We start from the raw sequence: 12,288 nt of genomic DNA, 5'->3' as shown, positions 1-12,288 counted from the left end.
TACACGTGCCAGGCGCCCGGCCACCCGGACAGGCACCGCAACCTCCACGTGTGGGGTGAGGGCCGCTGAGGCCAGAGCAGTTCTCTGTTGCCCCCCCCCCCGGTCTGGGTGTGCAGCGTGTCCCTGGGGTGGGCCAGGGGCCTGGAGAGCACCAAGGGACTCGCTGTGGTGCAGGCTCCTTCTCTGGAGAGCTTCCAGACCCAGCTGGGCACTGGGATCCTGGGCAAGCTGCTGTGGGGGCCCTGCTTTAGCAGAGGGGCTGGACTGGGTGATCTCCAGAGGTCCTCTCCAGCCCTACCATGCTGGGGTTCTATCAGCACAAGATGTTGAAGCTCTGTGAAGTGCTGGGGCTGGGGGTGGTGGAGAATCCTCCCCAGCAGGGGTGTGAGGGGGAAAGCTGATGGCTGTGCAAGTGCTGGGGGCAGACCTGGATGAGGAGGCAGAGGGCAGGAGGATGAGGACATTTCCTTGCTGTGGCCACAGCTTCTCCATCCTCTCCTTGCATTGACGTGGTGGCTGCTGCAGCTGCTGCCCCCTTCTCCTCCCTGCCAATGTCAGGAGTGTGCCAGCAGCACTCGGCTGGAGCATCCCTGCAGGCTCCCATCCTGAGCCTGGCTTTTCTCAGGGATGCTCTAGGCCAGTTGGTGGAAGTCCTGCAGGCAGGGAGCCAGGGAGTGGAGCAATTGCAGCTCTCCTGCTGCAGGCTTGTTCCCGCCAGCCCTTCCCGGGGAAGCTTTGCACGTCTGGCCTGGCTGGGCTGGGTTGGGCTGTTTGGGTTCTGCTGTTTGTGTTTCCTGGGGGTTTCTGGGTGTTGAGGCTTTCTGCCGCAAGCTGATGTCCCCCACGGGAAGGAGCTGCTGCTTCCCGGCCAGCTGTGTCTGTGCACAACCGAAAGCAGCATCTGATGATGGAAGGAGGGAGGTGACCTTCTCGGGGAGCTCTGCTGCCTAATAAGGCTCTGTCTGGCCTTGGCCTGCCCGCGTGGCTGGCACAGGATCCTCACTCATCCTCTGCTGCAGGGCACAGGCTGTGGGCACCATCACTGCCTGCAGGGGCAGCAGGGTTGTCTCCACAAGGAGCCAGTACAGGGCAGCTCTGCTGGCTCTCTGTGCCCGGCTCTGATGGAAGCTGTCCCTGCCCCCTTGCCCGGTGCCAGGGCTGAGCTGCCCCTCTTGTGCCCTGCAGTGCCTCCGTCCTTCTCCTCGTCAGAGCCTGTCGCCGTGTCTGTGCTGGAGGGGCAGTCTGTCAGGCTGGCCTGCGAGTGCCAGGGGATGCCCTTCCCCACGCTGAGCTGGCAGAAGGATGGTAGGGTCCTGCTCCTCAGCCTCCTCCCTCCCCACCCGTGTTGGCTCTTCAGACAGACGTTGTGCTCCGTGGAGCCAGGAGTACTTTTTGTGGAGCAGGATCCAGCTTCTGGGTGGGAAGTGCTCTCTCTGGGAAAGAGGAAAGCTCTGCCCCTCTCCCCCCGCAGGCAAACCTCTCTCCTCCCAGCCTGGGAGCCCACGGCAGGTGTCCACGGGAGGGACCTTGCTGTACGTGCAGAAGGTGCGGCTGGTGGACAGGGGCACCTACAGCTGCCAGTGCAGGAATGCTGCTGGCAGCAGCAGCAGGGAGCATCACCTGGAGGTGCAGGGTAAGCTGCTGGCCCCGGGGGCACAGAGGACCTGTGGGGGTGGCCGAAGGTGCCATAACCTCTCTTGGCACAACTGGACCCAGGAGCTGGCAGCCGCTGCCTGGGGTGTGTCGGGAAGGATGCAGCTCCCTGGGCCAGCTTCGACCCTCCAGCTTTGCTCTGGCTCCAGGCTGGTGGCAGCTGACTTGGACTCCAGCAGCCCAACTTGCTCCTGCTCATATCTGCTTCAGCCTCTTGCTGCCACCTTGGTGTCACCCACATCTGCTTCAGCCTCCTGCTGCCACCTCAGTTTCACCCCAACCTTGTGACCTCTGCCAACAGTGCTGCCAAGGATCCAGGGCAGCACCAAAGCCCTGAGGAAGGTTTCTGTGATCAAAGCTGGTGAGACCACTCTGGAGTGCGATGCCAGGGGGGCGCCGGTGCCCGCGGTGACGTGGGTGAAGGACGGGCAGCCCGTGGCTGGAGGGGAGGGGCTGCTGCTGCTGGAGAGGGGCAGGCGGCTGCGCATCCCCGCGGCGGAGCTGGCCCACGCGGGACGCTACACCTGCCTGGTGGCAGACCTGGTGGAGCAGGAGTTTGATGTCGTGGTGCACGGTAAGGGTGGGGGATGGGGGTGCAGGGGGACAGGTTTGGGAGGGTGCTGCGGGTTTGCTGTAGTGTTAGACACAGAGAGTAGCCTGAGCTGGAGTGGGTCTGGGACGAGCCAGCAGGGAGCAGGTCCTGGGTGAGCAGCTGTGCAGGTGGCTGCAGCAGGCAGCAGCTTCTCTGCAGGGCCAGCAGAGCAGAGCACCTCGTGCCTTGCAAGGCATCTGCTGCCCAAGGGGTTGGAGGAACCTCATGGGGCAAGGCACCGGGGCCTGAGGTGTGTGTGCAGCTTGATGCCACAGCTGTGAGTGGGGGCTTGGCATGTGGGCAGGTGGCAGTCCCTCACTGTGAGCTGCCTGTGCTATTGCACCTTCAAATCTGGCAGCCTCGCAGGACGTTAGTGGTGCTGCTGGCCTTGTGTGCCCAGGCTGGCTGGGCAGGAGCGTGGGGGCAAGCTGAGCTCACTCAGTCTGCCTCACTCCTCTGGTGCCCCTTTGCCAAGGGCTGTCTGTCCTGTTCCCTGTGCCCAGTTCCTCCAGAGTTCATTCAAGGATCAGGATCAACAACCAACATCAGCGTGCCTCTGCATGGGACCCTGGCCCTGAGCTGCGAGGCCACTGGTGTCCCCCTGCCCACGGTCACCTGGTCCTGGCAGGGCTCTCCTGTCAGCCCCGGCGAGCACATCCAAGCGCTGTCAGGTCAGAGCTGGGGCATGGATGCTGGGAGGGATGGGAGCTTGGGGGACAAGTTTTGCCCCAAGGCTGATGGATTTAAGCATGGTGGAGCTCCAGCCCTGCTGCTGCCCGGACCAGGACCCTGAGACCTCTCTGCTTCACGCTGCCAGGGGGCTGGGTGCTGAGACTCCACCAAGCACGAGCCCAGGATGGGGGCCACTACTCCTGCCTGGCCAGCAGCGCGGCTGGGGAGGCCAGGAAGATCTTTCACGTGGAGGTTGTAGGTAAGGAGGGGTTGTCCCCCTGCTGCGGGACTCCTGGAGGTATTCCCAACTTCAGCCCTGCAGACGTGCGTTAGGACTGGGCACGGTGGGAGCTGCAGTGCCAGAGCACTTCGCGCCTCGGCTCCAAAGCCTGGAGGCTCCCGGGCGCTGGCCAGCTGCTGAGGGCCCTGCTTGCTTGTGCTCCTAGTCCCTCCCCACATCGGGAACGGGGATGAAGAAGAGGTCACCAGAGTGCCCGAGGGTCACCCTGTCACCTGGTCCTGCCTGGCTGCAGGTGAGCATCACACAGGGAGGGGAGATGGAGCTCAGGGACCTGAGCCTGCCCTTGGGGCCTGGAGCCAATAGACAACAGCAGCTGATGAGAGGAGAGCTGAAGGGGGCTGAGGAGGCTTTTGGGCTGGCCCCTGGCTCTGCAGTGGGGCTGTGAGGGCAGGGCCAGGCCCACGCAGGGAGCTGGTCTCACCACGTGGGCCCCCATCTGTCCCAAACAGAGCAGGAATTTCTCTCATCTGGTTCCTTCTCTAGAGCTGGGGATCATCAATCACCTCCCACTCAGGACAGTTTCTCTTCTCGCTGGCTCACCCAGCAGCCTCCCAGAGCCTGATCCAGATCGTGATAACTCTGGCTCTGGGCTGCTCCTGCTTCCCAGAAAAGCTCCAGCACAGTGACCTCGGTCAGGCTGTGCTCACGCATGGAAAAACTTTACCTGAGGGCCAAAATCTGCTTCCCACCCCCCACAGGCAACCCCCAGCCTGAGATCATCTGGATGAAAGATGCCCTCCCTCTGCCGCCCGCCGGAGACGCCTTCTCCATCTCCCCCGACGGCTCCGTGCTCCACATCCCCCGAGCCTCCCCGGCCCACGCTGGCAGCTACTCCTGCCTGGCCTCCAGCTCGGGGGCAAACCAAACCAAGCACTTCCTGCTGGATGTTCTGGGTATGAGATCTCTTTGGATGGAGGCAGAGCCCTGGGTGTCATCAGGGCACGTGGACTCGGAGGGCCTCATAGTTGCCTGCCCCAGGAAGGTGGTGGAGATCCCTTAGTGCTGCAGCCAGCAGCATGGCACAGAGTGCCCTGCCCCTGCCAGAGAGCCTCTGGAAGGGACACAGAGGGCACATCTGGTGCAGGATCAGGCTCTGAGGGGGTCTGATGGGAAGGGAGGGGGTCTGATGGGAAGGGAGAGTGTCTTCTCTGCTTTTGGAGGGCAGCAACACAAGTCAGAGTTTCAAGCTGTGCTGCAGTCCACCTCCCTGAACTCAGGCCATGCCCTGGGATGTGGGAGTGAAGCTCTGGAAGCCTTGGTGGGTGCTGATGCAGCCCTGCCATGCAAACCCATCTCTGCAGCTCGTCCTAGCTTTGCTGGAGATGCCCACCCTGCTGCCACACAAGAAGTCACAGTGACCATCAACAACCCCATCTCCCTGATCTGTGAGGCTCTGGCCTACCCCTCGCCCAACATCACCTGGCTCAAGGATGAAGTTCCCCTCAAAGCTTCTAGAAACATCCACCTGCTCCCTGGTACCATGCTGGGGTCCACTGGCTCTGCACAAGCCTGGGGGCCCCTTGCTGCCTGCCCTGGGGAGTGGGAGCAGAGCCTTGCCTTGGTCTGGTTGTGCCTCAGGGTGGGGGGGGGGGGGGTGAGAAGCCATCGTGCTGCAGGACCTGGGGGGCTCAGGTCACCAGGTGGGTGCTGCTCCTCCACGTGCTGCATCCCCTGCTAACAGCCAGAGTGTGCCCAGCAGCACCAGTTGGGCAGTGCTGGGTTCGGAAGCCTGCAAGCTCTAGAGGAGCATTGGATCCCTTCAGGTCAGGCCTGCAGGTGTCCTCTTGTGCTGCCTGGGGACAGCCAGCCCTGGCTGTGAGTGGCAGCCCCCTCAGGAGACCCCCTTTGCCCAGGTGGTCATGGGTTGCAGATCCTGAATGCCCAGGAGGAGGATGCAGGCACCTACAGCTGCATCGTGGCCAGTGAGGATGGGGAGGCTGTGAAGAACTACGCTGTGAAGGTCCTGGGTGAGCAAACTCTGTGTCCTCCCTACATCAGGATGCCACCTGGGTGCCCCTTCCTTCCCTTCCTGAGCCTTCACTCCACGGAGCTGCACCTCATGGTCACAAACACAGCAGCAAGTGGCCCCAAAAAGTCTCTGGTCTACCCTGGGAAGGACAAAAGGGTTCATCTGGGGGTGTCAGCAGCACCCTGAGATGCCACCAGGGCGGAGCAGGGGTGCTGGGGGCTCTTCTCTTATGCCAGATGTGTCCTCACTCCCCACTAGTTCCACCCTGGATTGCCAGAGATGACCTTCAGGGGGAATTTGCCACCAAAGAGGTGAAGGCCAAAGTCAACAGCACAGTGGTGCTGGAGTGTGAGACCTGGGCTGTGCCCCAGCCCTCCATCCGCTGGTACAAGGACAGGCAGGTGAGGTCCTGACTCTCACCGGCGAGGAGCTGCTGGGCTTGGAGGTGGATGGGGGGGGGGGGAAGATATCCTTTGTGTGGCTGCCTGGGCTCTGCCCCACACCCGGGCGTGCAGCCCTCCTCCTCCTCTCCTGTTTCTGCCCTGCCTCGGGGCTGGGGTCCCCTGCAGCTCCTGGACAGCGCCGGGCACCTGCAGATCCTCAGCGAGGGGCAGGTCCTCCAGATCCACCCAGCCGCCCTCTCCGACTCGGGGCACTACACCTGCGTGGCCACCAACTCCGTGGGTGAAGACGACAGAGACTTCATCGTGCAGGTCCAAGGTGAGCCCTGGGTGGGCAGGCAGTGTCTCGGCGGGTGGAGGGGGCCCTGGAGGGGTCCCCTGCGGGAGCAGAGCAGGGTGAGCGGTTTGCACCTGCTTGGCCACGGTCAGGGCGGGGCGGATGCTCTGCTCGCACCGCGGGGGTGAGTCCCCACGTTCCCCACAGCTGACCGCAGCCTGTCCCCGCAGTGCCCCCCCTCTTCCAGGAGCAGATAGGTCCCAGCGAAGCCCTGGAGATCTTCTACCGGGAGGAAGACCAGGCTGGGGAGGTGACGGAGCGCCGGCAGGCTGTGCTCGGCCAGCCCGCCGCACTCTACTGCGACACCGAGGCCACCCCGGCCCCCCAGCTCGCCTGGTACAAGGACGGGGAGCCTCTCTCCCCCGGCCCGGGGGCGCTGCTGCTGCTAGGTAATGGGCACAGACCTCTGCTGTGGGCTTCGGGAGGGTTCCTGCAGGAGCTCCGAGGGTCGAGAGCATTGGTAGCATGGAGGAGGTCGGATCCTGCCCCCCTGCTCCTGACAGCGTGGTCAGCACCCGTGGGACCTGCAGGAGCAGGACCACGGCCGTGTCGCCGTGGCTGCTCTGGGGGTTTGGGCAGAGCGAGGCGGGAGGAGGAGGTAGGAAGGGGCCCTCTGGCCCCACATAGAGCCTTGCCCATGCCCTGTGAGCAGGGGGCCAGGTGCTGCAGCTGCCTGCAGTGCGGGAGGAGGACGCAGGCAGGTACAGCTGCCAGGTGACCACCGCGGCGGGACAGGACCTGCTGCACTACGACCTGGAGGTGCTGAGTGAGTATGGGCTGGGGCAAGGGGGGAATGGGGGCACTTGGCAGCTCCATAACCACCTGCTTCCAGCTGCCCCTGCCATCCACGGTGGCACAGAGGACACGGCTGAAGAGGTGGCAGCCACCATCAATGGCAGTGCCCACTTCAAGTGCGCAGCCACTGGGCACCCAGTGCCCATCATATCCTGGCTCCGGAACCACATCCCCATCGTGGCTGACTCCCGGCACCAGCTCCTGGAGGGTGGCATGGTCCTGCAGGTTGGTGCCCCCCTGGGCCGTGTGGTTGTGCCAGGGGGAACACATGAGGCAAGAGGGCACTCCTGCCTCCCCAAGGAGACAACTACCTTGGTCTTGCCAGGCACCGAGGCCCCTGCGGGAGCCCCAGCAGCTCTCTGGCTCAGGACAGCACTCAGAGGGGCTCTGCTGCCCTGTTGCAGGTGACCATGGTGGAGGAAGGGGATGCTGGTAGCTACACCTGCGTGGCTGAGAACACAGCTGGCTCAGCTGAGAAGCACTTTGCCCTCACTGTGCAGGGTAAGACACCCACAAGGACTCTTCTCTGGGTCACTGACTTACCCTCCTGCTCCTCCTCTGCCAGCTGCAGTCCCCTGTGACTTCCTCTGCCCCCTTGTGCATGTCACTCTCAGCCCTTGGAGGGGACAGAGATGCCAGAATGCTCTGGCTTGTGTGTTTCCTGCTGGAGACAGTTTGGTCTCCGTGCTGACTGTTCCTCTCTGGCACTTCTGGGGTGTGGTGGAGCAGAAGCCCCCTGGATCGTGGGTCCGAGCCCCGAAGGCATCGATGGTGCCATCAATGGCAGCGTCTCACTGGTGTGCCAGGTCCGGGCCCACCCTGCTGCACAGATCACCTGGTACAAGGATGGCCAAGCCCTGCAGCCCAGCCAGGAGGTCTCTGCCACCCCAGGTACGCTGGGCTGAGCAAGGGCCACCAGCTGCTGCTGCTGGCCTCCAGCTTCCCTGGCCTGCCCTCCTGGGTTCTGGACGTGGGACTCAAGTTCAGACCTTTTGCCCACCACAAGCTAACAACTTGCTGCCAGGTGACCCTCTCTGAGGGGGCCAAGGGTGGCATCCTGCTCCTCCTCAGGAGCTCAGCAGCCTGCTTCATAGAGTGAGGCTTTGGACCTCAAAGAGAGGCTTCGGTGCTCAGACATTCCTTGCACGGGGCTTGGCCAGCTGCTGGGGATGGCTCAGCTTGCTGGGGTGGTGGTGGCCCCGGCCTGCTCCTGGCCCAGCCTGCCCTGAGTCACTGCCCTGCTTCTGCCAGCCTCTCAGGTGCTGCAGCTCTCTCACCTGCAGCTCTCCAGCTCTGGCACCTACACCTGTGTGGCACTGAACGTGGCTGGCCAGGCCAAGAAGCATTTTGTCCTCACTGTCCACGGTAGGTGGCGAGAGCTTGGCTGCAGGATCTGCTGCCCAGCACCTGCCCAGGGGCTGATGGCAAACGCCAGCCTGCGGGTGCCTGCCACACACCCTCACCCCTGCTCCTCACCTTCCTCCTCAGAGCCCTCGGGCACCCAGGACCCACAGCTGGAGATGCTTGATGCTGACGTGGGCACCCTCCTCATTCTGACCTGCCATGGCACCAGCGAGCCAGTGCCCACTGTCACCTGGCTGAAGGATGGGAGCCTGCTGGGTGTGTGCACAGGCAGAGCAGCCCCAGCCCCAGGCTCTGGGGTTGGCAAGGGAGAGATGGGGCAGCATGCCTGAGGTGGGGGGTGGGTGGGGGAGTGCTGCTGCAGCCCCCATCTCCCTGTCCCCCCTATCTCCCCATCTCTTCACAGAGAGCAGCCCAGAGCAGGGCCTGGTGTCTGGGGGCAGCCAGCTGCAGCTCAGCCCCCTGCAGCCCTCCCACCAGGGCAGATACAGCTGCCTGGCACGGGAGTCAGGGGCTGAGACACGCAAGGACTTTGTGGTGCTGGTGCGAGGTAGGGCTCCCCTGGGGGCAGGGGGTCCCCGGGGGCTCTTGTTTGGAGAGGAGCCTCCCCCCTCCCACCCTGTTTTCCTCCTTATCCTCTTTCTCAGTCCCTCCTCTCCTCTTCCTGGCACAGTGGCACCCTCGATTGCTAATGCAGAGGTCCCCAGTGAGCTCAGCGTGCTGGAGGGTGGCAGGGTGAGGCTGGAGTGCCAGGCGGAGGGGCAGCCCACTCCCCAGATTTCCTGGCTGAAGGATGGGCAGCCCCTGGGGCTGCAGTCCCCTTCCCACGCTCGGTGAGTCTGGGGTCGGAGGGGGCGCCCCACGGTGGTGGCTCAGCCTCGCCCACGGCAGAGCAGCGCAGGGCTGAGCTCTGCTGCTTCTCGGGCGCGCTGCTCGGGCTGGCACCTGCCGCAGGGCACAGGGCTGCTGAGAAGCAGCTGAGCGACCTGGCGATGGGCACAAAGGTCACTGCCAGGTTGTCCCTGTGCAGGGTGTCCCCGGATGGCAGCTCCCTGCTCCTCGAGGGTCTGCAAGCTGCTGACTCGGGGGCTTACACCTGCCTGGCCCGGAACAGCGCCGGCGAGGACGTGCGGCTGCACAGGCTGAGCGTGCTGGGTGAGCAGGGCTGGCACCCCTGGGGCAGCGAGAGGGCCACCCAGCCCTGACAGCCCTGTCACCCCCTCTGTCCCCTCGTCCAGTTCCCCCTTCCATTGAGAGCAGTGCTGATGACCCGGAGGTGCTCCAAGGTGTCCTGTCTGCGGTGGTGACCCTGCGGTGCCGGGTGCGGGGGTCCCCTCCGCTGCGCCTGCGCTGGCTGAAGGAGGGACTGCCCCTGCCCCTGTCCCCCCGTGTCACCCTGCTCCTGGCTGGCCGTCTCCTTCGGTGAGCAGACACTCTGCTCGGCTGCGGGTGTTGGCGCTGGCACCCAGGTTTGGTGCCAGGATGACCATGGCTGCCCCCTAGGGTGCCTGCATGTCAATGTGGAGACCCTGGGGGGCAGAGTGGGACCTGGAGCTGATGTCCCCTCCCTGTGCCCCATTCCATGGGCAGGATCTCTCGGGCACAGCTCTCTGATGCTGGGACCTACACCTGCGTCGTGTCCAGCCGGGCAGGGGTGGCCAACCGCAGCTTCATCCTGCAGATGCTGGGTATGGGGCACTTGGGCACCGATTCTGCTGGCAGAGCACATACTGTGCCATGCAGCTTTGTCTCTCAGCAGGGTCCTGGGCTGCTGGGGTGGGCTTGGAGAGGCTGGAGTGGGGCACCACCAGCTGAAGGCAGCCCCAGAGCAACCTGCAGGGAGGCTGAGCCACACTTGGGTGCTCTCAGGACACCAGGGAGCTGCCGAGGCCACCCCCAGTGCCTGGGGAGCTGACTTTGCCCTCACAGCCTGAGTCATGAGACCTCCTCCCTCCCCAGCACCCCCGGTCCTGGAGAGCCCAGATAGCAGCGAGGAGCAGATGGTGGCCGAGGGCTCTGATGTCACCTTCACCTGCCAAGCTGCCGGGACGCCAGCGCCAGTGGTGACCTGGCTGAAGGACGGCGAGCCCCTGGCATGGCACAACAACCAGGTGCCCAGCAGCCCGCGGCTGAGGCTGGCGGCCGTGGGGCCAGCTGACACGGGGGTGTACTCCTGCCTGGTGGCCAACGAGGTGGGGGAGGTCAGCAAAGCCTTCCCGCTGCTGGTGACAGGTGCGTGGCCGTCCCGGGGGGTGCCCGGGAAGGGTAACTTGGCCACAGAGAGGGGGCGCAGCCATCCCACCTCACCGAGTGCCCTGCAGAGCCACCTCGTGTGGAGGCTGCGTCCCAGCCCACCGAGATCGCCATCGCTGAGGGCACCTCGCTGGAGCTGACCTGCGTGGTGAGAGGTGTCCCCGTGCCCACCGTCACCTGGGAGAAGGACGGGCGGCTGCTGGCAGGGCCCTGGCTCCTGGCAGGCAATGAGAGTACCCTCCTCATCCAGAGCACCAAGGTTGGGGCTCCATTTCCTTCTCTCCCACCTCCGCACCTCCCTCTCCCCCCCCCCCCCGCCCCTCTCCCACCTCCACGCCCCTCTCCCACCTCCACGCCTGCCCCCCCCCGTTCTCCCCCTCTGCGTTGCGCAGGTGCCCGACTCTGGGCTCTACAGCTGCCTGGCTGCCAGCCCCGCGGGCGAGGACAGCAGAAGCTTCCAAGTCACCGTCCAAGGTAGCGTCCCCAGGGGAGCAGCACGGAGGGGGTGGGGAGGTGGTTGGAGCCCTGCGGGGAGCAGGCAGCTGCAGCATCCTCTGCGTCCCTCCTTGGGATTGCTGGGAGCAGGCTGAGGACAGCAGTGGGGGCTGAGACCTCACAAAGAGGGGTCTGGAGCACAGTGAGAGGGTCCTGCAGAGTGAGGGACTGTGAGTGACTGACAGGGCAGGCATGGGGGTGCCCAACCCATGTGGCACCCCCTGATTCACCTGGCACGTGTCCCACAGCACCTCTCAGCATCACAAGCATTGGAGACACCCCCAGCATCACTGCTGTGGCAGGGGGGCAGCTCATCCTGGAGTGCCCTGAGGATGCCAGGATGCCCACCCACATTGAGTGGCACCAGGAGGGGTCCCCGCTGCAGGTATGTGTGGTGGCACCAGGCATGGCAGATGCAGTGGGGGGCACCTTCCTCAGCCCCACCAGGCTCCTGGTGGGGCGAGGAGGGCAGAGCTGCTGACAGGTCTCTGGGGCTGCTAGGAGGATGCTCGCAGGCAGGTCCTGGCCCAGGGCCGCTTCCTGCAGATCCTGGCCGTGGTGCCGGCGGACGGTGGCGAGTACAGCTGCAGGGCCAGCAGCCCCCTGGGAGCCAGCAGCCCCCTGGGAGCCAGCAGCCTGCGTGTCTGGGTGGAGGTTCACGGTGAGTGCCACCCTGCCACGGGGCTTTGGTCACCACAGGCACCAGCTGCTCCTCCATTCCTTCAGGGATGGGCAACGTTCTGGGGTAAGGGGAAAGCAGGGCTGGATGGTGCCCAGCCTGCAGTGCCCACCCCTTGAGCCCTGCCCCTGATCTTCTATTGGCACAGTGGCCCCAGAGATCCAGCCGGGCCCTGAGGAGGTGAGGGCACTGCTCAACAGCTCGGTGGTGCTGCCATGCCCAGCACAGGGATGGCCTGTGCCCCAGGTGAAGTGGCAGAAGGATGGGTGGCTCCTGCCTCTCCATGGCACCAACAGGTACAAGGCTTCGTGGTTTGGTGGTACCAGAAGATGGCTCTTGGATCATGCCACCCTCTATGTCAGCAGGTGGTTTGTGTCCCTAGAGGGGAGACAGCACTGCCCTCACCACGAAGAGCTGTGTTCTGCCCCCATGCCAGCTTGGAGGACAGATGGCACACAGCTGCAGTGGCACCTGCCACCTTCCCAGCTGTCTGTCCCCACACAGCACCCACAGGGCTCCCTTGCTCTCCTCCCCAGGCTGCAGCTCCTGCCAGGTGGCTCCTTACAGATCGACCCTGTCCAGGCCCAGGACTCAGGCCACTACCTCTGCATGGCCTCCAGCCCTGCTGGCTCTGACAGACGTGGCCTGGCCCTCCACGTCCTGGGTAAGTGCAGGGGCCAGAAGGGTCCCTCCTGGGCTCAGCCCCCTGCAGGCTGCTGAGCTGCTCTCATGGGTGCAATGATTTGCTCTGTCCTCTGCTTCCCACCACCCTGCCCTTC

The 12,288-nt window shown here is 64.5% G+C and overlaps 1 protein-coding gene across 1 annotated transcript in view; it reads left to right on the top strand.

Moving 5' to 3' along the window:
- Positions 1-12,288, top strand: part of HMCN2 (hemicentin 2) — a 34,271-nt gene that overhangs the window by 13,752 nt on the left and 8,231 nt on the right. Inside the window, exons 28-57 of the mRNA XM_064171433.1 lie at positions 1,186-1,305; positions 1,472-1,633; positions 1,955-2,227; positions 2,749-2,916; positions 3,063-3,176; positions 3,364-3,450; positions 3,917-4,111; positions 4,520-4,693; positions 5,072-5,185; positions 5,446-5,588; positions 5,757-5,907; positions 6,096-6,314; positions 6,578-6,691; positions 6,758-6,945; positions 7,125-7,221; positions 7,450-7,611; positions 7,972-8,085; positions 8,209-8,340; positions 8,489-8,632; positions 8,756-8,915; positions 9,113-9,237; positions 9,321-9,504; positions 9,673-9,770; positions 10,042-10,314; positions 10,404-10,594; positions 10,728-10,809; positions 11,079-11,215; positions 11,332-11,491; positions 11,658-11,805; positions 12,046-12,173. Coding sequence (XP_064027503.1) covers positions 1,186-1,305; positions 1,472-1,633; positions 1,955-2,227; positions 2,749-2,916; positions 3,063-3,176; positions 3,364-3,450; positions 3,917-4,111; positions 4,520-4,693; positions 5,072-5,185; positions 5,446-5,588; positions 5,757-5,907; positions 6,096-6,314; positions 6,578-6,691; positions 6,758-6,945; positions 7,125-7,221; positions 7,450-7,611; positions 7,972-8,085; positions 8,209-8,340; positions 8,489-8,632; positions 8,756-8,915; positions 9,113-9,237; positions 9,321-9,504; positions 9,673-9,770; positions 10,042-10,314; positions 10,404-10,594; positions 10,728-10,809; positions 11,079-11,215; positions 11,332-11,491; positions 11,658-11,805; positions 12,046-12,173 — 4,557 coding nt within the window. The remainder of the gene's footprint in view (positions 1-1,185; positions 1,306-1,471; positions 1,634-1,954; positions 2,228-2,748; positions 2,917-3,062; positions 3,177-3,363; positions 3,451-3,916; positions 4,112-4,519; positions 4,694-5,071; positions 5,186-5,445; positions 5,589-5,756; positions 5,908-6,095; positions 6,315-6,577; positions 6,692-6,757; positions 6,946-7,124; positions 7,222-7,449; positions 7,612-7,971; positions 8,086-8,208; positions 8,341-8,488; positions 8,633-8,755; positions 8,916-9,112; positions 9,238-9,320; positions 9,505-9,672; positions 9,771-10,041; positions 10,315-10,403; positions 10,595-10,727; positions 10,810-11,078; positions 11,216-11,331; positions 11,492-11,657; positions 11,806-12,045; positions 12,174-12,288) is intronic.

This window comes from Pogoniulus pusillus, chromosome 35, assembly GCF_015220805.1.
Source record: "Pogoniulus pusillus isolate bPogPus1 chromosome 35, bPogPus1.pri, whole genome shotgun sequence".
Classification (NCBI taxonomy): domain Eukaryota; kingdom Metazoa; phylum Chordata; class Aves; order Piciformes; family Lybiidae; genus Pogoniulus; species Pogoniulus pusillus.
Note: the sequence above shows the minus strand (reverse complement) of the source record. Positions and strands in the feature narration are given on the sequence as shown.